Source organism: Urocitellus parryii, chromosome 5 (assembly GCF_045843805.1).
Source record: "Urocitellus parryii isolate mUroPar1 chromosome 5, mUroPar1.hap1, whole genome shotgun sequence".
NCBI classification, from domain to species: Eukaryota; Metazoa; Chordata; class Mammalia; order Rodentia; family Sciuridae; genus Urocitellus; species Urocitellus parryii.
The window spans coordinates 196,929,790-196,954,972 of NC_135535.1; the positions used below are offsets into that span (position 1 = coordinate 196,929,790).

The window sequence follows — 25,183 nt, forward strand, 5'->3', positions numbered from 1 at the left end:
CTGTCTCCCTCTAAAAATCCAAAAAACAATACTTATGAGAATTTATTATGTGTCTGGCACTTACATCTAGAAATCCCAAGGTGAAGTAAAGTAGCCAGCGATGCTTTCATAGGAATGGCCACAGAGAAATTCTACACCTTAATTTTCTTCTTTTCTTCGTAAAGGTAGAAATTGATAACTAGGGTTTTTTTATTAAGCCAGGAATAAAATATTCAAAATATCCCTGAACTATCTGTTTATTAAAGGATTTCTTTATTATGTAATATATACAAAAATGTATGCAAAGGAGAATAAATAATAGAATATAATTAGTTTATAGTATAATATATATTATTATATAATATATATTATAAAATGAATAATAGAATATAATTAGTTTAAAAACTTTAAAATGAAATTTGGTAAACACCCTTTTTTTCTTAAGAGTGTATGGGTAGTAGCATGTTCTTTAACTGTTATATAACCAAGTTATGTCTTGGCTTCTTATAGATTTTCAGGTATGCATGGAATTTAAATTTTTTCTATAAAATATTTATTAAAAATACTTAAGTATTTACAAAAAATTGTTCTTGGAACCATACAGATTCTGTAGATGTTGAGTGTGTAGTCCTTAGATGTTTGGAGTCTTGGTAGCAAAGTAAACTTACTGAACAAACTAAGACTAATTGCAAATAAATGCATGAGAGTTAAAGCTTACAGACTAACGGGCTGAAGCTACATTGTGAAACTGTATTAAATTAATAAGCAAATAAGACTTAATATAAAAACTAGAAAGTTTATAAAATATCAACCAAAATTCTTTTTTAATTATCTTGAATTTAAGTATATATGAATTATATTTTACAGAATCAATTCTTGTCCTAACAATTGCTCTGGCCATGGAAAGTGTACAACCAGTGTTTCCGTTCCCAGTCAAGTGTATTGTGAATGTGATAAGTACTGGAAGGGTGAAGCTTGTGACATTCCTTACTGTAAAGCCAACTGTGGCAGTCCAGATCATGGGTACTGTGACTTGACAGGAGAAAAACTGTGTGTCTGTAATGATAGTTGGCAAGGTAAGCCTGTGTGGTGTAATAGCTTCTGAAACATGTATTTAGTTGTACAAATTCTATTTTCATTTTATTGAAGTTTGCATACCCAAATCACATGTATTTGTTTTTATTTTTAGAATGTTCAGGATAACAATTAACTTCTTAATAATTTTCATCCTCACAAATAGAAATGGTAAAGATTTTGTCTACTTGCTATTTTGAGGATTAAATGAAGTTATATATGAAACTTTTAAAGTTGTAGGTGTGTGATCACCATGATCTAATGTAATTTTTGTTGAATCGCCAAAGAGTTGAAGACTTCACTATATTCAACATAGGGTACATTCAAATTTACTTTATAATGGGTAACTTAAGTATTGTGTTGCAAAAATAAATGGTTATCTCACAAGGTACTGCATTATATTACTCATTTCTTAGGGAACACTGACCTCTTGTGGCTATTTTAAAAAGAACATGAGAATATTTCAAAAGGTATTTAAAAGATTTAAGTATTTGGCTGCCTATTATAAAAGAAAGATTCCTGGGAAACAATACTTAATAACAATTTTTATAAATATATATCATTACCAATTAATTTTAGACTATGCTGGGGAGTTTTTATTTACTTCAGCATCTGGGTATAAAGTCATAATTTTTTTTCATTGGGGAGTTAAACTAAGGAATAGGTTTAGTCATCTATGTACTTGCCCACCCAGAGCCTACCTTTTGCTAATTATATTTTTGTTCACATATTGAAAGGCTTCCCTGTGTTAATGTATTAATTTCGTCAATAGAGTTTGACTCACTAATTGCATAACTCACTGATTACAAAAGTATGATGGTGTGTTGTTATAACACCATGCAGCAATAGTAGCTTTAGTTTCTGTTAGACTTTTCTAAGGAAAAACCAAAGAGAAGGTTCTCCTCATGTTGTTGTATTCATCATTCTTGAGATGACATTTTATAAAAAGTGTACTGAGTATGCTGAGTATTTTCTTAGTGGAATTATTTAGGTTTTGTAAATTATTTAGGCTTTGTATAAGTTATTCCTATCTTAAACCCATGTTATCACATTTTAGAATATTAGATATGACAACTACAAAAGATTAAGTGATTTCTTATTAAATTGAATTTGAATATATAGTGTGATTATGATAGATTGTTACAAATTTATAAGAGTTCTTTGATTAAAGGGGTATATATTTTACTGGCTATTTTAATCATTTCTGACTTTTTCCTTCCTTTTTCTAGTTCCTGGAGATATTGTTTCTTTAAAAACTTCAATCTGAAACCCAGATTACTTCTTTTTCTATATGCAAAATAGTACATTGAGATCAATTTAAATTAGAGCCTGAGAAATAAATAGAAGAATAACTCATACACATAATGTTTGCAAACTGGTCTTCAAATGCTAGTCTTGAAAGCAAAAGAATAATATGTTGTATGAAATTCTTTATGAACATCTCTGTCCATTTTCTGTTCTTCTATTAGGCCATCTTTGAAATGCTTTATTTTCTCAGGGTTTTGTAATATGTACCTGGTTCAAAATATTGCCTTTCATTTTCCCAGTTTTTGTTTATTGGTTTTTTCACATTCTATTATTCTCACCAGTATAAATGCCTTAAATCATATAATTTCCTGAATCTGATATGTCTATAAGCAAATAGAAATGGGGAAGCAAATACTCATAATACTGCCATGTTTACTTTAAAGAAAAGTTATAATATGAACAGCCTAAGAAATGTATATGTATGTGTGTTTGTGTATACACATTTGAAATAAGAATAATGTGACAGTAATTTATAAATTATAAAGTATTATGTAGAAGTCACACAAATTTTATATTGTTCTTATTTATATTCTTATTTATTAATTAAGGATTTGATCTTTGAAAGTGAATATTTTGAGGGTAGAGGGCCAGGTGGAAGGCTGTTGTTAACACAATGTGCAGATAGTTTTCTTTGACGAAGTCTCAAACCCAGTCTTGATTCTGCATTTAAAAAAGTAGAATTAAAAGTTGGTGTAATTATGAACAAAATTATTAGAGGGAAAATGATATTTTTATTTCCGATACATAGACTAAGGAGAAGTCAGTGAGGTAAAAAGGAAAGAAATATTTGCTTCTAGGACAAATAGGGAATAATCAAAGAACTAGACATTTTAAAGTGAGGGCTGCATAGGTAATCTTTATGAGATTCAAAAACTGGCAGTTTTATAGAATGTGTTATTTGGAGCTAGATTCTCTGGGTTAGAATAACAGATTTTTGTTGCCTCCATTATATTTTGTCCTCTGATATTGTTTGACTTTACTTACTCTTTTTGACTCTCTCTTTGACTCTCTGTCATTTTAAAAATGTACGTTACCACCCAGAAACTGGGATCTTATTAAGAGAACACAGAGGACAAGCCTCATGTTTGTCCTGCCTGAGTTTTGTGTTTCCTTGTTTTCTGTACAATATCTCTACTACTTCTGCTCAGCCATCACTCTATCCCCCAGCCTTAACTTTTTCATTGAATTCTTTCTTAATCATCTGCTTTCATATTTTTACTGTTTGATGCATTTTACCAAATTACATAGGAGTTTAAAGATAGGTGACACAAGTAAAGCCAAGTGTCACCCTTCTCCTATAAAAATACTTAAAACAAACCCAAACAGACAAGACATATTGTAATTGTAAAGAATGTAAAAAATACTAAGTGTAGCATTTTGAAAAGCACATCAGTTTATATTGTGTAATGTTTAAATTTGTCATAATTTATTTTTCTCAAAGATAATGATATTTACATGTGTAATATATTGATAAAAGAAGAGACACCTGTATGACATTGTCTACTTCTATGGCTTTTTAAATAGTCTTCATTAAAAAAAAATTTGTAGTTGTACGTGGACAGCATGCCATTATTATATTTGTTTATTTTTATGTGGTGCTGAGGATTGAACCCAGTGCCTCACACATGGGTGGCAAGTGCTCTGCTACTGAGCTACAGCCCCAGCCCTAAATAGACTTCATTTTTGATAGCAGTTTTAGGTTCATAGAAAAGTTGAGCTGAAGGTGCAGAAATCTCTGTCCCACACATGCAGAGCCTCCCTCATTGTCGATATCTCCTACTAGAGCTGTACAGATGTTAGAATTGATAAATCTACACTAAAAAAATCACTGTCACCCAGAGTCCTAGTTTATATTAGGGTTCATTCTTGGTGTTGTACATTCTCTGTTTAGATAAATGTATTGTGACATGAATCCATTTTTAAATCCCCTGTGCTTGCTTTGTCATCATTCCCTCCTCAGTCCATGGCAACCACTGATCTTTTTTCCTGTCTCGCCATAGTTTCCCCTTTCCTAGATGTCATATAAAGTCATGTGTTGTGTAATAATGGGAATGCATTCTGAGAAAAGATATGTTAGGCAGTTTTTGAGTGAACATCCTAATAGTGTACTTGTATGGTGTCACTAGGTGATATAAACATAGTTGTATATGTCGTTTGTTGTTGACTGAAACATGGTTACTATGGGGCATGTGACTTAAATTGGAATCACTTAGTATGTAACTTTTTCTGTCTAATGTCTTTCACATAGTAATATGGATTTAAGTTTCCAGAATGTGTTTTTATGGCTTAATAGCTAATTTCTTTTTAGCACTGAATAATATCCCATTATATGGATATATCACAGTTTATCCATTCACCTACTGAATGAAGGACATTGTGGTTTCCCTGACATTTTTCACTTAATAAAATTTATTTAAATCTTAGTTAAGTCACATAAGGGAAAAAGTCAACTTTGAAAAGAATTGCTCTCTTAAGATGACTTTGAAACATGGAAATAGATGAGAAATTTTTAAAAAGATATCAAAATAAAAAATACAACAAATTGAATTTATGTTCATATATAGAGAGTATAATAGTACGGTGATTTTCAAAGTGGACTCCAAAATGTGATGTTTCCCCCACCAACTCCTTTAATCATGGTGGCTTCAGGTTTTTCTCTCATGTGTGTTTCTGAATCCCTGGGAGTCTTTGGTTGAAAACAACAGAAGTAGTTCTTGCTTATTGAATTAGAAAAGTCAGCTACTGGAGAGAGAATACCATTTTCCAATATTCATCCTGCTCTCCCCCACCTTTTTTTTGGTCTGGTAATGGAACCCACACACACTTAACCACTGAGCCACATGCCCAACACTTCTTATTTTATTTTGAAATGGAATCTCACTGAGTTGCTTAGGGCCTCACTAATTTGATGAGGCCGGCTTTGAATTTGTGATCCTCCTGTCTCAGACTCCTGGGCTGTTGGGGTTATAGGCATGTGCTACTGTACGAGGCCTTTGTTTCTTTTGGAAATAAGATCCACTGGCTTTTAGTTTATCCCTTGGCCTTAAAGCCTCATGACACAGTTCTCATCCTACCTTTCAGCTAGTGTGGCTTTGTTTTCAAGGCTGTGGGTGGGAATGCTGTATACAACTATTAGGTTGTCCAGTTCTTTTTTTTGACTGGTAAATGGCAACCACTGTAGGAACCAGTGACACTAGCCCATTCACTTCTAGAATGTGTCAAGAGAGGGTCATGAATTTTTAACTTATTTTAGCAATTTATTTTGGCTCTTTTAGCCTATTTCCTAACAAAAGGATATTGAAGCCTGGTACAGTGACACACACCTGTCATTTGAGTTATAGGGAGTCTGAAACAGGAGAATTACGATTTCCAGGCCAGGTTGGGCAGTTTAGTGAGACCCTTCTCAAAATAAAATTTAGAAAAAGGGCTGGAGATATAGCTCATTGGTAAAGCGACACTGGGTCCAATCCCTAGGGGCGGGGGTTGCGGGGGAGAAAAAAAGAAAAGGATACTGGACAACTCACAAGCAAGATGGGAATGCTGGAAACAGCAGTTTTGAAAAAAGGAAGCTACAAAGGAAGGATAGGTCTATAGCAAAGATGAAGCAATAGGAAAATTAGAATACTTCTATCACTGCTACTGGACCTTCTTGGCATACCACCATTGGCATCCTTATGTCGATTCTCGAAGCTGCAGGCATGGATGGAAAGAACTTTAAACTGTACCACATCTTTGTATCACTTGTGAAGATGGAAAGTCTTGCTTAGAAACATCTGGTTGGCTAAATATAGGTCTTATCCATACCTTAGGTAGTTTTGGAAATATAGAGAATTTAACCTGTCATGTATGGTGGGAATGGGTCCTGTTTCTGAACAAAATTCACACAATACGGTTTTCCCCAGACATATGAAGTTCAAATAAATGGAAAATCCAAATAAAAGATTTCAAGTATAAATTGTTGCCATAATTGACAAGAAATGGGCTAAGTAGTTCTCTCCTGTCTACTCAGAAAAACTGCAGTGTGGACTGGATGGTAGGAGTAGATACGTGAAAGAGATACTCAGCAGGCTTCAGCATGTGATTTTTACGGAGAGATGAAAAACAGGTTGCCATCTTTAATGTATGTATCTCATTGTCTCAGTGCCCATCCTGTTCAAGGCTGTTTAATCCTTTTACATGTTTTTAATTCTTCTAAATATTTTTATGTTTTCCATATTTTTCTAATTTGAATTCAGACACAGTTTTCATGTAAGGACTGAAGTTGTTTGTTTTAAGCCCTTAAATTATTGATTAAAAGGCACACTCTGAATATGTAAGTCATTTAATGGAACAGTTTCGTCGCATTGTACCTCTGATCTGTAAAGTCATACTTTACAGATGTAAAGTCATACTTTGACTTATTTCTGTTTCTCAGGTGCTTAGTCCCTTTCTATCTCAAGACCTGTCTTATTTCTAAATTTCTTTCTAGAATACCCCCATCCCAATAATATTCTAAGACCAGGTCAGATCCCCTGTTCTGTGAGGTTTTTAGACCCTATTTTTTAAAATCATAGCATTCATCACAGTTCATAATGGTGTTTGTGTGATTCATCATCTTTTCCATTGTGATATAAGCTCCACGAGGTTAAAATGATATTGTTTTGATGATCTTTGTATCCCCAGAATCTAATATAGTCTGTGACATGTAGTAGGCACTCCATTTTTTTCTTTTTATTATCAAATGAATGAATTAGAAACCTGCTAATTTACTAGTAGAATAATATGTGAATATTCAATTATAGGTATTTATTATTTATTTCCATATAAAACATAATTCTAAATATTTAGAGAGACAAAATTGGAGCATTTAAATATTTTATTAAAGTTTCGGTTCTTGAGTGAGTCCTTGGTCTTATATTTGTTCCAATTCTTTGGTTTTAGATTTTAACATTTGCCATTGGGTGGCAGTGTTTACTACCAGAAAGAGCACTTAAACTGTGGTTTTGCAGTTGAATAAATCTGATAATTTTGTTTTATTTAGAAAATGCAAAATCTTTTAATCCAAATTCATATTTTACCCTGTAGTATATTTTTTTCTGGGTTAGTCATATAACATATTAGGGCATAATAAGTTATTTCAGGGTACACATGTAATCATGAGTTGCCTTGAAGAAATTTGCAAGGTAGCTTACATATTGCCCTTTAGTACTCTTTAAAAAACTTTTTTTTAGTTGTAGATGGACACAGTACCTTTATTTTATTTATTTATTTTTTTGTGGCACTGAGGATCAAACCCAGGGCCTGACATGTACTATGCAAGTGTTCTACTACTGAGCTACACCCTCAGACCTCTTCTAACACCCTTAACCATGGTTTACAGATTGCCTTCAAAGCATGGAGACTTAGCTCAGGCTGTAGTGTACTACAGAATGGGTCACTTAAACAACATACATTTATTTCTTACATTCTGGAGATTTCAAGTCAGATCAGTGTGCTGGCATGGTCTGGTTAGGTTATTTCAGGTAGGAGTCGTAGAAAATTTTTCATGGATATGTTTTTATAAAAAGATGGTGATATCTACATTTAAACACAGCAAAGACTGTGTTTAAATGTAAATATCAATATTTAATTTTTAATCAATGGATAAGCCTTTATATGTATGAAGTGCTCTCTATGGTTATTTGTGTTTATAATTAATATTCAGTTTATTAATTTATATTTTTAATCATTTTGGTGACAGAATTCTGAAAGCAACAAATTAAGACACTGATTTTCCTTAAATTTAAAAATCATATTCATAAATCTTATTCAATTCATAAATTTATTAGTTTGAGTAAAAATAAAGGTAATCTACAGAGTTTGCCTATAAACCATTCCTTCTAATGTGGTAATTGCTGGAAGCTACGTAAAATGATTTAGTAACAAAGCAAGAATTTTGATTGTTGTTTCATTCTGTGTAGAAAATTAGGTATATTTAGATTACAAAATGAAATAAAAAATATCTTTAGGATCCCATTTCTTATATTAACAATATTTTGTTTAAGTTATTTACATTAATAAATTATTATTTTAGTTTCCTAGAAATGTTATAATAAATTACCACAAATTTGGTGTCTTAAAGCTGTACACATTTATTAAACTTTTGCTATTTTGGATGTCAAAAGTCTGAAATTAGTTTCACTGCGCTAAAAATTCAGCTCTTAGCTGGGCCTCATTTCTTTTGGAGGGTGAAGGAGAGAATCTGTTTTCTTGACTCTTTAGCTCCTGGAGCTACCTTCTTTGCATTTCTTGGCTCCTTTCCATGGCCTCTGTCTTCAGATCCAGCAGTGTAGCATCAGGGGTCACATTGCCTCCTTTGTGTAGTCACAGCTACCTCTTATTTGGACACTTCTTTTTAGAATCCATTCAGTTAATCCATGATAACCCAGCTCAAAATTCTTAATTACATCTGTAAAGTTTCTTTAAGGTAGTATTTATGAGTTAAGATGATGAGGACCTGGCTATCCTTGGGGTTGTTATTTCGCTTAATACAGACTTGCTTTGCAATATTTTACTTTAAGGCAGATTTAGTAATTATACTGGTGATTTAAACATGTCTGTGAGTCTCAAAGGTTTTTCATGACATTGTTCTCTATCAGATTCTTTTCTAAGTAATACTTATATATTGTTTGGCTGCTTCTAGCTCTTTGCCTTTGGTTGGTAGTCTGTTTTTAACTTTATATTTAGAAATCATTTCAAAGTTATAAAAAGTTGCAAGCCTTCAGCAAGAATACTATTGTAATGCCCAGATTTGCCTATTGGTAACATTTTACTCTATTTGCTTTATTATCTTCAACTTGCATGATTTAAAATAACTCCACATTTATTTTTTAAAGAGGTAGAATAATCACAGTTATCTATGTATTACTTATATAATGTCCCCATGATCATTTTTCTCTTCAGTTAAATTAGAGGTTGATGAAATTTTGTGTAAAAGGCCAGATAGTAAATATTTTTGACTTCACAAGCATATGGTCTGTAGGGTCACTATCCAACTCTGCTGTTTTTGTGCAAAAGCAGCCATAGATAATGCTTAACTGAGTGAGCATGGCTGTTCTCTAATGAAATTTTATTTCCAAAGACAGGTAGTGAGCTACATTGAGAGTTAATTGATTTCTAAGTGATTTAGAATTATAATTTGCTTTTTTTTTTAGAAAAAGCAATAAAGATGGTTTATTGCTTTGCTAGCAAAGGAGAAACACAGAGGACTTCTGTCCCAGGGCCTGTGATTCTGCCCATCATGGGGAACCAGGGGGCTTATAAAGAGGAGATTCAAAGACTACATTCTATGTGTGTTCTGTGTTTAAGTTGTAATTTACTTGTTAATTTGGGAGATAGTCAATTTTGAGATCTTCTGGTGCCATCCCCAATCTCTGAATTACTTCATTCCTGTGGTAGATGTGTGTTCAAGGGATTTAACTCTGCCTAGGATAGGGAAGAAAGGTAATCCTGTTTCACCTGAGATTTGGGAGGAGATTAGGTAGAGAGGAAGAGAAAGAAAGATGTCTGTTTTAAGTTGCAGTGGCAGCAGGGGCTATATTCAAAGTACAAAGTGGACTGCTATTACATTTACCCACCGTCAATTTCTGCATTCCATTTCTATGGAAAAATGGGCAATGACATCTCCAAGCTGCTTCCTGATGAAAGAGGGCGAAGTTGGAGGAAGTGACTCAAAGTCCTTATTCTCTATCAGGTGGGGCATGGATGGTTAAGGGTATTCAATATCACAGCAGTGCAGAGGCTCACAGTGGCGGATGGCCGGTGACTGGACAAGGCTTATGTAGGGCAGGGATTATGCTAAGATGACAATAAACAAGACAGCAAAGCATGACCTTATCAACACAAAAGCAATTAGAATTTTAGACATATGTCTGTAAAATTTGCTTTTTTTCTATTTTTGGTTTTGAGGATTGAACTCAGGGCACTCAAGCAGTAAAATATATCCTCAGCTCTTTTTTGTATTTTATTTATAGACTGGGTCACTGAGTTTCTTAGGGCCTCTCTAAATTGCTGAGGCTGGCTTTGAACTCATGATCCTCCTGCCTCAGCCTTTAGGATTACAGGTGTGTGCCACAATGCCCAGCTAAAATTTACTTTTTAAAGAAGCAGGTTCGTTTGATTTCTCTGATTAGTGAGAATAGTTCACAGTCTTTGCACCCAGGAATAATAAAGTTTTAATTATCCAATTTAAAAGACTATGTCTCTGTCAAAGAGACAATCTGTTTTTGTTTGTACCTGAAAAATACAAATCCATATAATGTATGCTCAAAGATCTTGAAGATGAGTACATGAATATATGGGTAGGTTCACAAATGAACAAGTGAAAACTGGGCAACTATTTTTTAATCAGAATCTGCTTGGAAGTTTTAAAGTATTGTGACTAAATGATAATGTAGAACTTACTGATACAAGCAAATTGAAGGTTAGCTGTACTGCCACTTGATGGCACCATCAGCATTTGTGTTGACAATATTAAGTTGGGGAAAAGTAGTATTCCTTATATAATATAGGTAAAAATCATACAACTAAAATGTATTAATATTTCTGTGAAGAGTGAGGGACAAATATGCTATATTGTATGAACTAAAAAGCTTTGTAAAAAGTGGAGTAAAGAAAAATGATAGGAGAATTATATTGTCAAAATAATAAGTGTGCTAAAATTATGTAAAAAGTGTTCTGTAAGAGTTAGTTTCATTTTAAACTGGGAACAAATTATTTATTTAGAGCGAAACAACCCATCCCCATCATATTAAGTACAGGATATCTTCATGATACTGGAGGTTTGTTGCCAGACTATCTGAATCAAGTGAGTATTGCAATAAAGTGAGCACACAGATTTGTTTTCCCTGTGCACATAGAAGTTATGTTTACACTATACTGAAAATATACATACCTTAATTAATTTAAAATACTTTATTGCTAAAAATTGTTAAAAATCACATGAGCCTTCATTTGAATTGGAATCCTTTTGCTGGTAGAGTGTCTTGCTTCCTTGTTGGTGGCTGCTGACTGATCAGAGTCCTGGTTGCTGAAGGTTGGGGTGACTGTGTCAGTTTCTTAAAATAAGACATCAGTGAAGTTTGCTGCATCCATTGACTCTTCCTTTCATGAAGGATTTTCCTGGGGTATGTGATGCTGTTTGATATCATTTTACTCACAGCAGAAATTTTTCAAAATTGGAAAGTGGGCTGCCGCTTTATCAACTAAGTTCATGTGATATTCTGTATCCTTTGTTGTCATGTCAGTGATGTTGACAGCATCTTCAAACAGGAATTGATTTCATCTCAAGAAACCATTTTCTTTGCTCATCATAAAAATTTAACTCTTACTTTGATAAAATTTTATTGTGAGATTGCAGCAATTCAGTTATATCTTCAGGCTCCACTTAGAATTTTAGTTCTTTTGACGTTTCCACCACACTTGCAGTTGCTTCCTCTACTGAATTCTTGCACCCCTCAAAATCATCCATGAGGGTTGTATCAGCTTCTTCCATATTCATTTTAATGTTGATATTTAGGTCTCTTTCCAGAAATCTTGAATATTCCTTATGGCCTCTGGAATGGTGAATTATTTCCAGATTGTTTCCTATCTATTTTCTCAGATTAATCAGAGGAATCACTATCTATGGCAGTGGTAACCTTACAAAATGTATTTCTTAATAATAAGACTTGAAAGTAAAAATCAGCCTTTGATCCATGGCTGCATAATGGTTATTGTGTTAGCAGGTATGAAAACATTAATCTTGTTGTAAATCTCCATCAGAGCTCTTGGATGTCCAGGTGTATTGTCAATAAGCACTCATATTTTAAAAGTATTCTTTCTCTTTGCAGCAGCCATTTAAAAAAAGTTTTATTCTAATTTATTATATATGACAGGAGAATGCATTACAATTCACATTACACATATAGAGCATGATTTTTCATATCTCTGGTTGTTTACAAAGTGTATTCACACCATTTGTGTCTTCATACATGTACTGAGGGTAATGATGTCTGTTTCATTCCACCATCTTTTTTTACCCCCTTCCTTCCTTCCTTTCCCTCTCTCTTCTTTGCCCTATCTAGAGTTTGTCTAATCTTTCCATGTTCCCTCTCCCAATCCCACTATAAATCAGCCTCCTTATATCAGAGAAAACATTGGTATTTTTTTGGGGGGGATTGGCTAACTTCACTTAGCATTATATTCTCCATCCATTTACCTGCAAATGCCATGATTTTATTATCTTTTATTGCTGAGTAATATTCCATTGTGTGTATATACCACAGTTTTTTTCATTCATGCATATATTGAAGGGCATTTAGTTTGGTTCCACAGTTTAGTTATTGTGCTGCTATATACATTGATGTGGCTGTGTCCCTGTAGTATGTGGTTTTTAAATCCTTTGGGTATAGACTGAGGAGAGGGATAGCTGGGTCAAAAGGTGGTTTTCCAAAAACTCTCCATACTGCTTTCTAGATTGGCTGCACCAGCAATGTATGAGTGTGCCTTTTCCCCACATCCTCACCAACACTTATTGTTATTTGAATTCTTAATAGCTGCCATTCTGTTTGGAGTGAGATGAAATCTTAGAATAGTTTTGATTTTCATTTCTCTAATTGCTAGAGATGTTGAGCATTTTTTTCATGTATTTGTTGACTGATTATATATCACCTTCTGAGAAGTGTCTGTTCAGTTCCTTGGCCCATTTTTTGATTGAGTTATTGCTTTACTGGTGTTTAGATTTTTGAGTTCTTTATATACCCTAGAGATTAGTGCTCTTTCTGATGTGCATGTGGTAAAAATTTGCTCACAAGCTGTAGGCTGTCTATTCACTTCAATGATTGTTTCTTTTGCTGAGAAGAAGCTTTTTAGTTTGAATCCATCCCATTTATTAATTCTTGATTTTAATTCTTGCGCTATAGGGATCTTATTAAGGAAGTTGAGGGCTAATCTGATATGATGGAGATTTGGTTCTACTTTTTCTTCTGTTGATACAGGGTCTCTGGTTTAATTCCTAGGTCCTTGATCCATTTTGAGTTGAGTTTTGTGCATGGTTCAAGATAGGGGTTTAATTTTATCCCGTTGCATTTGGATTTCCAGTGTTTTCAGCACCATTTGTTGAAGAGGCTATCTTTTCTCCAATGTACATTTTAGACACTGTTGTCTAATATAAGAAACTGTGATAATATTTGGGTTAGTCTCTGTGTCCTCTATTCTGTACCATTGGTGTACCAGTGTATTTTCGTGCCAATACTATGCTGTTTGTGTTACTATTGCTCTGTAGTATAGTTTAAGTTCTAGTATAGTGATGCCACCTGCTTTACTCTTCTTGCTAAGAATTGCTTTGGCTCTTCTGGGTCTCTTATTTTTCCAGATGAATTTCATGATTCCTTTTTCTATTTCTATGAGGAATGTCAATGGGATTTTGAATGTCATTATACTTATCTAAAGCATTAGATATGTATAATGCTTTTGGTAGTATGGTCATTTTGACAATATTAATTCTGCCTATCCAAGAACAAGGGAGATATTTCCATCTTCTAAGGTTTTCTTTAATTTCTTTCTTTAGTGTTCTGTAGTTTTTGTTGTAGAGGTCTTTCACCTCTTTTGTTAGGTTATTTTCCCAAGTATTTTTTTTTTTTTGAGACTATTTTAAGTGGGGCAGTTTTTCTCATTTCCTTTTCAGAGGATTTGTCTCTGATATACAGAAATGCCTCTGATTTATGGGTGTTGATTTGGTATCCTGCTACTTTTCTGGATTAATTTACTAGATGTAGAAGTTCTCTGGTGGACTTTTTTGGGTCTTCTAGGTATAGAATCATATCATCAACAGATAGTGCTAATTTGAGTTCTTTTCCTATCTGTATTCCTTTAGTTTCTTTCATCTATTGAATTGCTCTGGCCATTGTTTCAAGAACTAAGTCAAATAGAAGTGGTGAAAGAGGGCATTCCTGTCTTGTTCCAGTTTTTAGAGGGAATGCTATCAATTTTTCTCCATTTAGAATGATGTTAGCATGGGGCTTAGCATAGATAGCTTTTACTATGTTGAGATATGTTTCTGTCATCCCTAGTTTTTCTAGTGTTTTAAACATGAAGGGGTGCTGTATTTTTTTGAATGCCCTTTCTGCATCTATTCAGATGACCATATGGTTCTTATCTTTAAGTCTATTGATGTGATGAATTACATTTATTGATTTCCGTATGTTGAATCAACCTTGCATCCCTGGAATGAACCCCACTTGATCATGGTGCATGATCTTTTTGATATGTTTTTGTATTTGATTTGCCAGAATTTTATTGAGAATTTTGGCATCTATGTTCATTAGAGATATTGGTCTGAAGTTTTCTTTTTTTGATGTATCTTTGCTTGGTTTTGGAATCAGGGTGATACTGGCCTCATAGAATAAGTTTGGGAGTGCTCCTTTTTTTTTCTCACTCCTGAAATAAATTGAAGGGTATTGGTATAGTTCTTCCTTAAATGTCTTTAAAGGTCAATTTTATTTATTGTTTTTCAAAGAACCAACTTTTTGTTTTATCAATATTTTTAATTGTTTCTTTTGTTTCAATTTCATTGATTTCAGCTCTGATTTTAATTATTTCCTGTCTTCTGATTTTGGTGTTGATTTGTTCTTCTTTTCCAAGGGTTTTGATATGTAATATTAAGTCATTTATTTGTTCACTTTCTTTTCTTTTCAGGAATGAACTCCATGCAATGAACTTTCCTCTTAGTACTGCCTTCATAGTGTTCCAGAGATTTTGATACATTGTACCTATGTTTTCATTCACCTCTAAGAATTTTTAAATCTTCTTGATGTCTTTTGCAACCCATTGTTCATTCAGTAGCATATTATTTAGTTTCAGGTGTTGGAGTAGCTTTTTTTTTTGTTTATTTTATCATAAATTTCTAATTTCATTTCATTATGATCTGATAGAATGCAGGGTAGTATATCTACTTTTTTTATATTTGCTTTGTGACATAATATATGGTCTATTTTAGAGAAAGATCCATGTGCTGCTGAGAAGAAAGTGTATTCATTGAAGGATGAAATATTCTATAAATGTCAGTTCAGTCTAAGTTATTGACTGTATTATTGAGTTCTGTGGTTTCTTTGTTCAGCTTTTGTTTGGATGATCTATCCAGTGGTGAAAGAGGTGTGTTACAGTCACCCAGAATTATTGTGTTGTGGTCTGTTTAACTCTTGAACTTGAGAAGAGTTTGTTTGAATGTAGATGCTCCATTGTTTGGGGCATATAAATTTATTATTGTTATGTCTTGTTGATGAATGGTTCCCTTAAGCATTATGAAATGTCCTTTTTTATCCCTTTTCATTCAATTTGGCTTGAAGTCTACTTGATATGAGGATGGAAACCCCTGCTTGCTTCCGCAGTCCATGTGAGTGGTATGATTTTTCCCAACCTTTCACCTTCAGTCTGTGAATGTCTTCTCCTATAAGATGAGTCTCTTGGAGGTAGCATATTGTTGGTTCTTTTTTTAAAATCCCAGTCTGCCAGTTCATGTCTTTTGATTGGTGAGTTTAGGCCATTAACATTCAGGGTTATTATTGAAACGTGATTTGTATTCTCATCCAGTTTTGTTTATTTTTGGTATTTAACTTAACTTGGTTTCTCATTTTTTTATATATTTATTTTTTAGTTGTAGTTGGACACAATACCTTTATTTTACTTATTTATTTTTATGTGGTGTTGAGGAACCACACCCAGGGTCTCACATGTGCGAGGCAAGCGCTCTACTGCTGAGCCATAACCCCAGCCCATGGTTTTTCCTTTGATTAGTGTAATACCTCCCTTTGCTGATTTTCATTGTTGGTTTTCAGTTCTTCATGGAATATTTTGCTAAGGATGTTCTGTAGGGTGGGCTTTCAAGTTGTAAATTCTTATATCTTTTGTTTATCATGGAAGGTTTTTATTTCATCATCAAATCTAAAGCTTAATTTTACTGGATATAAGATTTCAGTTGACATCCATTTTCTTTCAGAGCTTGATACATGTTGTTCCAGGATCTTTTAGTTTTTAGGGTCTTTGTTGAAAAATCAGCACATAATCTAATTGGTTTCCCCCTATATGTAATCTGATTCCTGTCTCTCGTGGGTTTTAATATTCTCTCCTTATTGTGTATATTGGGCATTTTCATTATAATGTGCCTTGGTGTGGATCTGATGTGATTTTGTACATTTGGCGTCCTATAAGCCTCTTGAATTTAGTTTTCCAATTCATTCTTCATGTTTGGAAAATTTTCTGATATTATTTCATTGAATAAATTGCTTATTCCTTTGGTTTGGAACACTGTTCCTTCCTGTATTCCAATCACTCTTAAGTTTGGTCTTTTTATGCTATCCCATATTTCTTGAATTTCTTGAATGTTCTCCCCTTGTTTTCACTGTGTTGTCTACATTCTTTTCAAATTATATATTTTGTCTGAGTTCTTGTCTTTCAAGTGGTCTAATCTGTTGGTGATGCTTTCAATTGAACTTTTAATTTAGTTTATTATTTCTTTCATTTCAAGGATTTCTATTTTTTTGAACTTCTATCTCCCTATTGAAGTAATCTTTTGCTTCCTGTATTTGTTTATATAGCTCTTTGTCAAAATGATCTTTTGCTGCCTGTATTTGCTCTCTTATATCATCCTTCAATTTGCAGAACATTTTAATCATGTACATCCTGAACTCCTTCTCTGTAATTTCTTCTGTTATGCTCCCCATGGATTCTAATAATGTGGTATCTTGATATGTTTGGGGCACTCTCTTCCCTTGTCTTTTCATACTGCTTTTTTGTCTTCCATTATAGCACTGTGGATCTGAGGCATTGCTGTTTTTACCCTACAGGCTTATAGTGCTCCTGTAGGGATCCAGAACCTCTCCTTTGAGGTGAAGGACAATGTTATCAGATCCCAATATAAACAGTATACACTTTAAAAACAGATGTTTGCTATTAAGATGTTTACAGTTTGGTTACAATATACACAGAAATGGTGAATTCAATTATTATCTACAGTATGCTCAGCAGGTTTGTAAAAGAGTTTACAGTTTCTGATGGTGGACAAAGTACTGAGGGTAAGGAGTTGGATGATATGCTGAGGAGGTAGAGTTGTTATATCTTTGGAAGTATGAAAGAGAAACCTAAAGAGGAAGATTAGTAACAGGAGAAGGGAGAGGAAGTACTTTTGGGTAAACAAGTAAGTGGGAAGATAGTAGAGTACATAAAACAAGCACACATATATATTAGGAAAAAATAAACAAGTGTTAAAATAGTAGAAATTGGTGGGATAAAAGAAAAAAAATATACAACTTTAATATATTATATATATTTAGAGGACATTATTATATATATTTAGAGTCTCAGTCCTCAAAATCCTATTTCATGCAAAGTACTTGATTTCACATATGTTGGGAATGTGAGCGCCGGAGAATAGAGGAGAGGGAAAAAAAAATCTTTAAGGAAGAAATAGGAATTGTTTCGGTTGGAGATTCGGATCTTTCCTGCCTCCCTTCTTATTCAGTTGGTGGGATCGTCTGTTGTTAGCTGCCATGTCTGCCCTTAGGATGGTGAAGGTAACCAGGATGTCACTAAGCCAGGGTAGTGGCTGCTGGGGAGAGACGTGTTGCCCCCATTGAAGATGGAGATGAAGGTGACTCAAGATGGAAGCGCCTGCTTTCAGCAGTGGGCTGTCGGGTTGTATGTGGGGGGAGCTGAGTGATGCTGTTGGACTGTGAGTTCAGAGAGGAGCTCTTGTGTCCTGCAGTATGTGGCTGTTAGCTGACTTCAGAGCCTGTGTGAAGTTCCTGGGTGCAGGCTGGCCACTGCATATAGGGGACTATCTCTGTTGCTGTAGAGTCCCAAGATTGCGGCGACAGGGGAGCCCTGTGTTGGTAGATGGGGGTCCACACGGGAGTGATGGCCGGAGTTTTTGCATGTGGGAAGCTGCCGGGTGTTCTGCATTGGAGTGGTTTTGGTGGGTGGCCAAAAGTTCTATTTGGGTGTTGATGGTGCCCACTGGGGTACCTGGTAGTCCTGTGTGGGCTAGTTGTTGGGAGACCTACTCTGATGCTTTGGCCTGGAGCCCATGGCACTGTGGCTGTGATTCCCTTGCGGGAGCAGGAATATTGCTTGCGGAGAAGCAGTGTTCTCACTATTTGAGTCCCAGGTCATGGAGCAACACAGAGTGTTGCCTCCCTCTTGCCCGCCATCTTGGATCCTCCCTTTGCAGCAGCATTTTAACAGTAAGCTTAACATGTTCAGTAAATCATGATGTAAACAATCTACTATTATCTAGGCTTTGTTGTTCTATTTTATAAAGCACAGGCAGAGTAGATTAGTTCAAATTTTAAGGGTCCTAGCATTTTGGAAATGGTGAATTCAATTATTATCTACAATATGGTCAGCAGGTTTGTAAAAGAGTTTACAGTTTCTGATGGTGGACAAAGTACTGAGGGCGAGGAGTAGGATAATATGCTGAGGAGGTAGAGTTGTTATATTGTTGGAAGTGTAAAAGAGAAACCTAAAGAAACCTAAAGTCGCCAGCTACATTATCCCCTAACAGGAGTCAGCCTGTTCTTGGAAGCTTTGAAGTTAGGTAATGGCTTCTCCTTTTATCATAGCTAGCTATTTTGTATAAATTTACTGCAGCTTCTACACCAGTACATGCTGCTTCACCTGACCCTCTCATTTTATAGAGATAGTTTCTTTTCTTAAACTTTGTATACTACCTTCTACCAGTTCCAAACTTTTCTTTGTGGCTTCCTCACTTCTCTCAGCCTTCATGGAATTTAATGGAATTAGGGCCTTATTCTGAATCAGGCATTGGTTTAAAGGAATGTTGTGGGTGGTTTGATCTATTCAGACCCTTAAAATTTTCTCCATATCAGCATTAAGCCTATTTGATTACCATTCCTGTGTTTACTAGAGTAGTACTTTGAGTCTTCTTCAACAACTTTTCCTTTGCATCCACAACTTGGCTGATTAACATATGAGGCCTAGCTTTCAGTCTGTTTCAGTTTTAATATACCTTCATCATGCTGCTTCATCCTTTCTAGCTTTCAATTTAAATTAAGAAATACTAGACTCTTTCTTTTACTTGAATATTTAGAGGCCATTGTGGTATTATTAATAGACTTATTGTTGTATCAGGGAATAGGGAGGCCAGAGGGGAGGGAGAGAGATGGGAGAGTGGCTTTTTAGTGGAGCAGTCAGAACATACATAACATTTGTTAGTTAACTTGGCATTCGGACATAGGTATAGTTAGGGTGCCCCAAAACTTATAGTAACATTAAAGATCATTGATTACACATCACCATAACAGATATAATGAAAACAATTTGAAATATTGTATTACCAAAATGAGACATAACTATGAAGGGAGCACATAACATTGGAAAAAAATGGTACTGAAATTGACTTGCTCAATGCAGATTTGCCATAGACTTTCAGTTTGTAAAATAGGTAATATCTGCAAAGTGTAATAAAACAAAGTATGCCAGGAAATGTTAATTTTATTGCTTTTTAATTTTTTTGTATATAATTTATAAAACTATGTGGATCTTATATTTTATAAAATAAGTTGAAGCTCAGTGAGTTTATGTCTACTATTTAGCACATTTTAGTCACATTAGAATTCAAATAATTTGTGAGCTCACTTTTGATGAAGATATATTTTCTTCAAGAGTGTTCTTTCCATTATATTTAATTGTAGTTATTTTTCTTTTTACTTTGAGAAACACTAATTAGGCTAATGTACATTTTATAGATGAGGAAACCAGAAGTCCTGGGTAACATTATGAATATGGATTAAGATACAGCTATGTTTTTAACTCAGTTATGTTCAATTATAGTATTTGAAATTATTCTATACTAATTGATAGTTTTGGTTTTTGTATACATAATCATTTTTTTTTCCTTTGGGGATATGCATTGTTAATAATGAAGCTAAGCTGGGTATGGTAGCTCATGCCTATAATCCCAGTGACTGGGGAGGCTGAGACAGGAGGATCACAAGTTTGAGGCCAGCCTTAGCAACTTAGTGAGGCCCTATGCAACTTAGTGAGACCTGGCCCGAAAATAAAAAGGTCTGGGGGATGTGGCTCAGTAATTAAGTGTTTCAGGTTCAATTCACAGTACCAAAAAAAAAAAAAAAAAAAAAAAGATGCTAAGAAAAACGTAATCTTAAACGTAATCTTTATATTTGTTTAATAGTTTATAATTTTAAAAGTATTTTTTAAAATACTTTCATTTTCATATTTTAAAAAATTATGGTAACCCTTGGAAGTAGACTGTAATTTCAATTTAATGGATGAAGGCTCGATGAAAGGTAAACAGTTTAGCTTAAGATCACACTGCTAGTAAGTGCCAGAAATAGAATATGAGTATATTGTTTTCCAATTTAAATTCTGTTAGCATACTAAAGTAAATCTGAAATTTTATATATTTTAATAACTTTTTTTTGATTGTGGCATTTATTTGAACATCTTCATGTCTGATTTTTTTCCCCTCTAGGCATTACATTTGCTGTTAGTAGTTTCCTTACACATTATATTTCAGACTTTTTATTGTTATAAGTTACATTTGTTAGGATGATGAACATCAGGTTCTTAAATTCTCTTAATCTGTGCATTCTGCTGTTTTTTATAATTTGTATCTCATTCTATAACCACAGTTCTTTGTTAATCCAGTGTGTTGTTTGATTTTTTTCTTCAATAGGTCCTGATTGCTCTTTCAATGTTCCTTCTACTGAGTCTTACTGGATTCTACCAAATGTTAAACCCTTCAGTCCTTCTGTAGGTCGGGCTTCACATAAAGCAGTTTTACATGGGAAATTTATGTGGGTGATTGGTGGATATACTTTTAACTACAGTTCTTTTCAAATGGTCCTGAAGTAAGTACTTATTTTAAGATCTTCACAATTTTTATTTTTAAACTGGAATTTCTTTCTGTCCAAACATATAAGTGGTTATTTTGTAATGCTTTCTACTTGCTGAGTAGGACTGATTTGGGACTGTATGAACTGTTGTCGGCAGTTAATTATTTGTTATTGAGCATATAAGTTTGTTTTGTGTAGTTATTTCACTTTTTCTAAAACATTTTTAGTTAATTTTATGTAAGAAAATGCTACATAAAGGCGGGAGGTCCCTATGTTCAGCATAATAAATCTTGCTTTTTACTTTTCCAGAGTAAAGTGTAATTGTAGATATAAAAATACTTTTGCTTTTTTCTGTATAGTTTATCTGAACTTTTACTTAGTTGGTACTTTATAAATGTTTGTTGGGATAACAATGCCAGCAATTTAAAACAGATCATTTACTAACAGTGCATGCATGATAGTATTGTTCTTTGCATGATTGATAAAGGGAACCACATGGATGGCAACTTTATCTGATTTCCTTTAAAGCTGATTATCGTATTTAGTAAGCCCTTTAATAACAGAATAGAAGAGGAAATACGAAGAATCATTTGATTATCAATTTCACTTTCAGTGTTGATATTTGTAATATGTAATAATTGGCATAACTTGGGCATCAACAAGTCAGATCTGGCCCTAGATGATTTATCATAATGGTGTGTACCCAATAGAATTATCAGTTTTTGCATATGAAGATATAGGACTGCCAATTACACATGAATTTCAGAGAGACAACAAATAAAATTTTAGTGTAAGTGTGTGTGTGTGTGTGTGTGGTTTTGTCCCAAATATTGTATGGTCATACTTATGCCAAAAGATTATTTGTTAATTATCTAAAATTCAGATTTAACTGCACATTCTATATATTTTTTGCCAACCCTACCCTTTAAATATGTTAGCCCTATTAATTTTGAAGATTTAAAAATTCTGAGTATAAGAGGAGTCTGCTTTAAAACAATGATTGAGTGTGAAACTATAAAATAAATTCTGGAGAGAGAGGAAGAGTTGTAGTAAATATTTAAATGAAAAATTAGAATTCTGTAGCATAATACATGAAGAATAAAATACAGCTAAAAGTCTTGAGAGTTGCTGGGATAAAAATGAATTGTTAAGATATGAAATGACCCAGAGAAAATAGTGAGATTTAAATGTGGAAAGTAAAAGGAAATGAACTATGATTTTTTAAAAAATGAAATGCCTACAAAATAGTTTGAACTTTAAATTAAAATTGTGTTATTCCCAAAGTTGAGTTATGATGACAACAAAATTGTCAAAGGAACATTGAAATCTTACATGTTCTATGCAAGTTGAATAGAGCGTTTCAAATTAAGTGATGAATATTATGATATTCTCTTAAACTTGTATATTTTCCATCTGAACCAGAGAGTTTAACTTTTTTGTATGTGTATATAATCTGGTTCTTGTGGTTACAGTGTTTATAGTATCTCTATGTACATGTAAAGATATAAACAATAAATATATATAAGCATATACATATATAATCTAAGCTTATGGTTATAAGCTATGAATATCAGATTAGAAATAAATTTGTTGCTCTTTTTACAGGTTAGAGAATATTTTTCATCATTCTGAATATAGTTCAAGTGTAGGTAAGGATATTTAAAAAGCTTTTAGAAGTGATAGTGTCAGTTATAATTTGATTTATTTTTTAGAGGAGACTTTTTTTTTTTGGGTGCTAGGCATTAAACCAAGGGCTCTATATATGCTTGCCACAAACTGCCACTGAGCTATATACCCCAGCCCTAGAGTAGAATTTAATTGGGGTATAGATGTTACATTTAAGACAAAAGCATTCTGTAAATAATGTTAAAGTTCTGTATAGTGTATATTGAAATAGAAAAATACTATTTTAAAGAATACCTATTTATTAACATTAATGAAAATTGACATGTATTCCTGAGCATAACACACTTTTGAATATTTACCATGTACTTGGTACTTGGGATGTATTAGTGCATATAAGTGTCCTTATCTTTGTGAAGTTAATGAGGAAAGACTGGCAATGAAAAGAAATCTACTTACTGAACTAAATTATGTACATGCAAATATATACATAGCTAGATAGGGAGGTAGGTAGATAGCAGGATGAGTTAATCTGGAATGCCACAGAGGAGGGATCACAATTATAAATATAGCGGTCAAAGTAGGCTTCATGAGAAAGGTGAAAACTAGATAGGGTCTTGGAGGAGGTCAGAGTATTGGCACTGTAGTAATTTGTAGGTGCAGAAAGGAGCCAGACCTGGGCCTCAAGGAAGGAGCTTTTTGAAGTATTTGAAAAGGAACAAGGAGGCCATGTGATTGGTGTATGTGAGAGGGCAACATGAAATTAGGATGATAGCAGAGATAGATCATGTAGGTTGTTTTAGTTTTTTTGGGAGGGTTTTTTGTTGTGTGTGGGTTTTGTGTGTTGCCTTAAGCTTTGAAATAGAGTCATGGTGGCCACACACAATGGCTTCTAAATATTCAAGTGAAAGGAAGAGTCTCCTTTCTCTTGATTTAAATTGAAAGTTAGAAAGGATGAAGCAGCATGATGAAGGTATGTCAAAACTGAAACCGACTGAAAGCTAGGCCTTGTGTGCTAGTCAGCCAAGTTGTGAATACAATGGAAAAGTTCTTGAAGAAGACTCAAAGTGCTACTCTAGTGAACACAGGAATGGTAATCAAATAGGCTTAATGCTGATATGGAGAAAATTTTAGGGGTCTGAAGAGATCAAACCACCCATAACATTACATTCTTTTATTCTCAACTGTTGAATTTATGAGATTTTGGAGAAAGAGTAGAAAGTGGGATTCAGTTAAAATGGAATTATTAAAGGAATGAGCTTTAAAGAAGACAATGAAGAACTGAGTCTGAGACTCCATATCATTGGAAGATTGGGGATAAGAGGAGATCTCAGCAAAGGACTGAGAGAAGTGACCAGTGAGATGGGAAAACCAAAAGAATGCAGTGTCTTTGAATGCAAGGGAAAGAGTACAGGTGGACTACGGAGTAACTAAAGGTGTCAAATGCTGATGATAAACCAGCTCAAAGAAAATGAGGACAGAAAAGTGACCGTGGATTGGACATGAGGAAGTTGAATTTACCAAAAACGTTTTCTCTGCAGTGGTGGGCCTGACTAGAGTTAATTTAAGAGAGAATGGAAAGATAGGTGGGGTGGGGACAATAAAGGAATGGGGCAGCATAAAAGCAGGGTGGTAGCTTGAAGAGTGAGTGAAGTCAAGTGATTTTTTTTTTTTTAAATAACACAATATTTGTATGCTGATGACAATGATCTAGTAAGACAAAGGGTGATGTAGGGAAGAGATGAGGGGACTCCTGGAGTGTTTTGGGATCTATGCATGAGAAACAAGAATAGCTCATTTATAGCAGGGATCAGTGAGTTGGGGCCCAGGGCCTGAGACCTAGGAAAGGATTTTTTTTTTTTTTTTGCATTTTAATAGGTTGTAAAACATATTCTATGAAACCAATGTGGCCTGCAATCCCTAAAATATTTATTGTCTGATTCTTCATAGAAATAGTTTGCCAAGCAATAACTTTCAGTAACAATGGGAAGCAGCATGTTGGCTGCAGATGCTGATAGGCAGGTAGATTTGGTGGTAAGTCTCTGTGGGAGCTATATTTTGGCATATTTTGTCATTTATGTCTTATCTTGTAATTCAAACTAGGAAACAATGCTGAAAACCATTTTGGTAACCCTTCTTGTGAAGGGACAGTTTTTTGCTTTGCTTGATGAGTTGGAGGCAGAGAAGTGGGAGAGAACAGTTTATATTGATCTTTTTGAAGGAATACCCTATTTCTTGGCTTGGTGGTTCCTCTCATGTGTTGGCAAATCAAAATTTGAGGGTAAGCCAGGTGTGGTGGCACATGCCTATAATCCCTGCTACTTGGGGAG

General features: G+C 34.1%; 1 protein-coding gene across 1 annotated transcript in view; it reads left to right on the forward strand.

The window, feature by feature from the left end:
* Positions 1-25,183, forward strand: part of Atrnl1 (attractin like 1) — a 694,860-nt gene that overhangs the window by 21,169 nt on the left and 648,508 nt on the right. The window contains exons 5-6 of the mRNA XM_026389193.2: positions 847-1,055; positions 21,071-21,245. Coding sequence (XP_026244978.2) covers positions 847-1,055; positions 21,071-21,245 — 384 coding nt within the window. The remainder of the gene's footprint in view (positions 1-846; positions 1,056-21,070; positions 21,246-25,183) is intronic.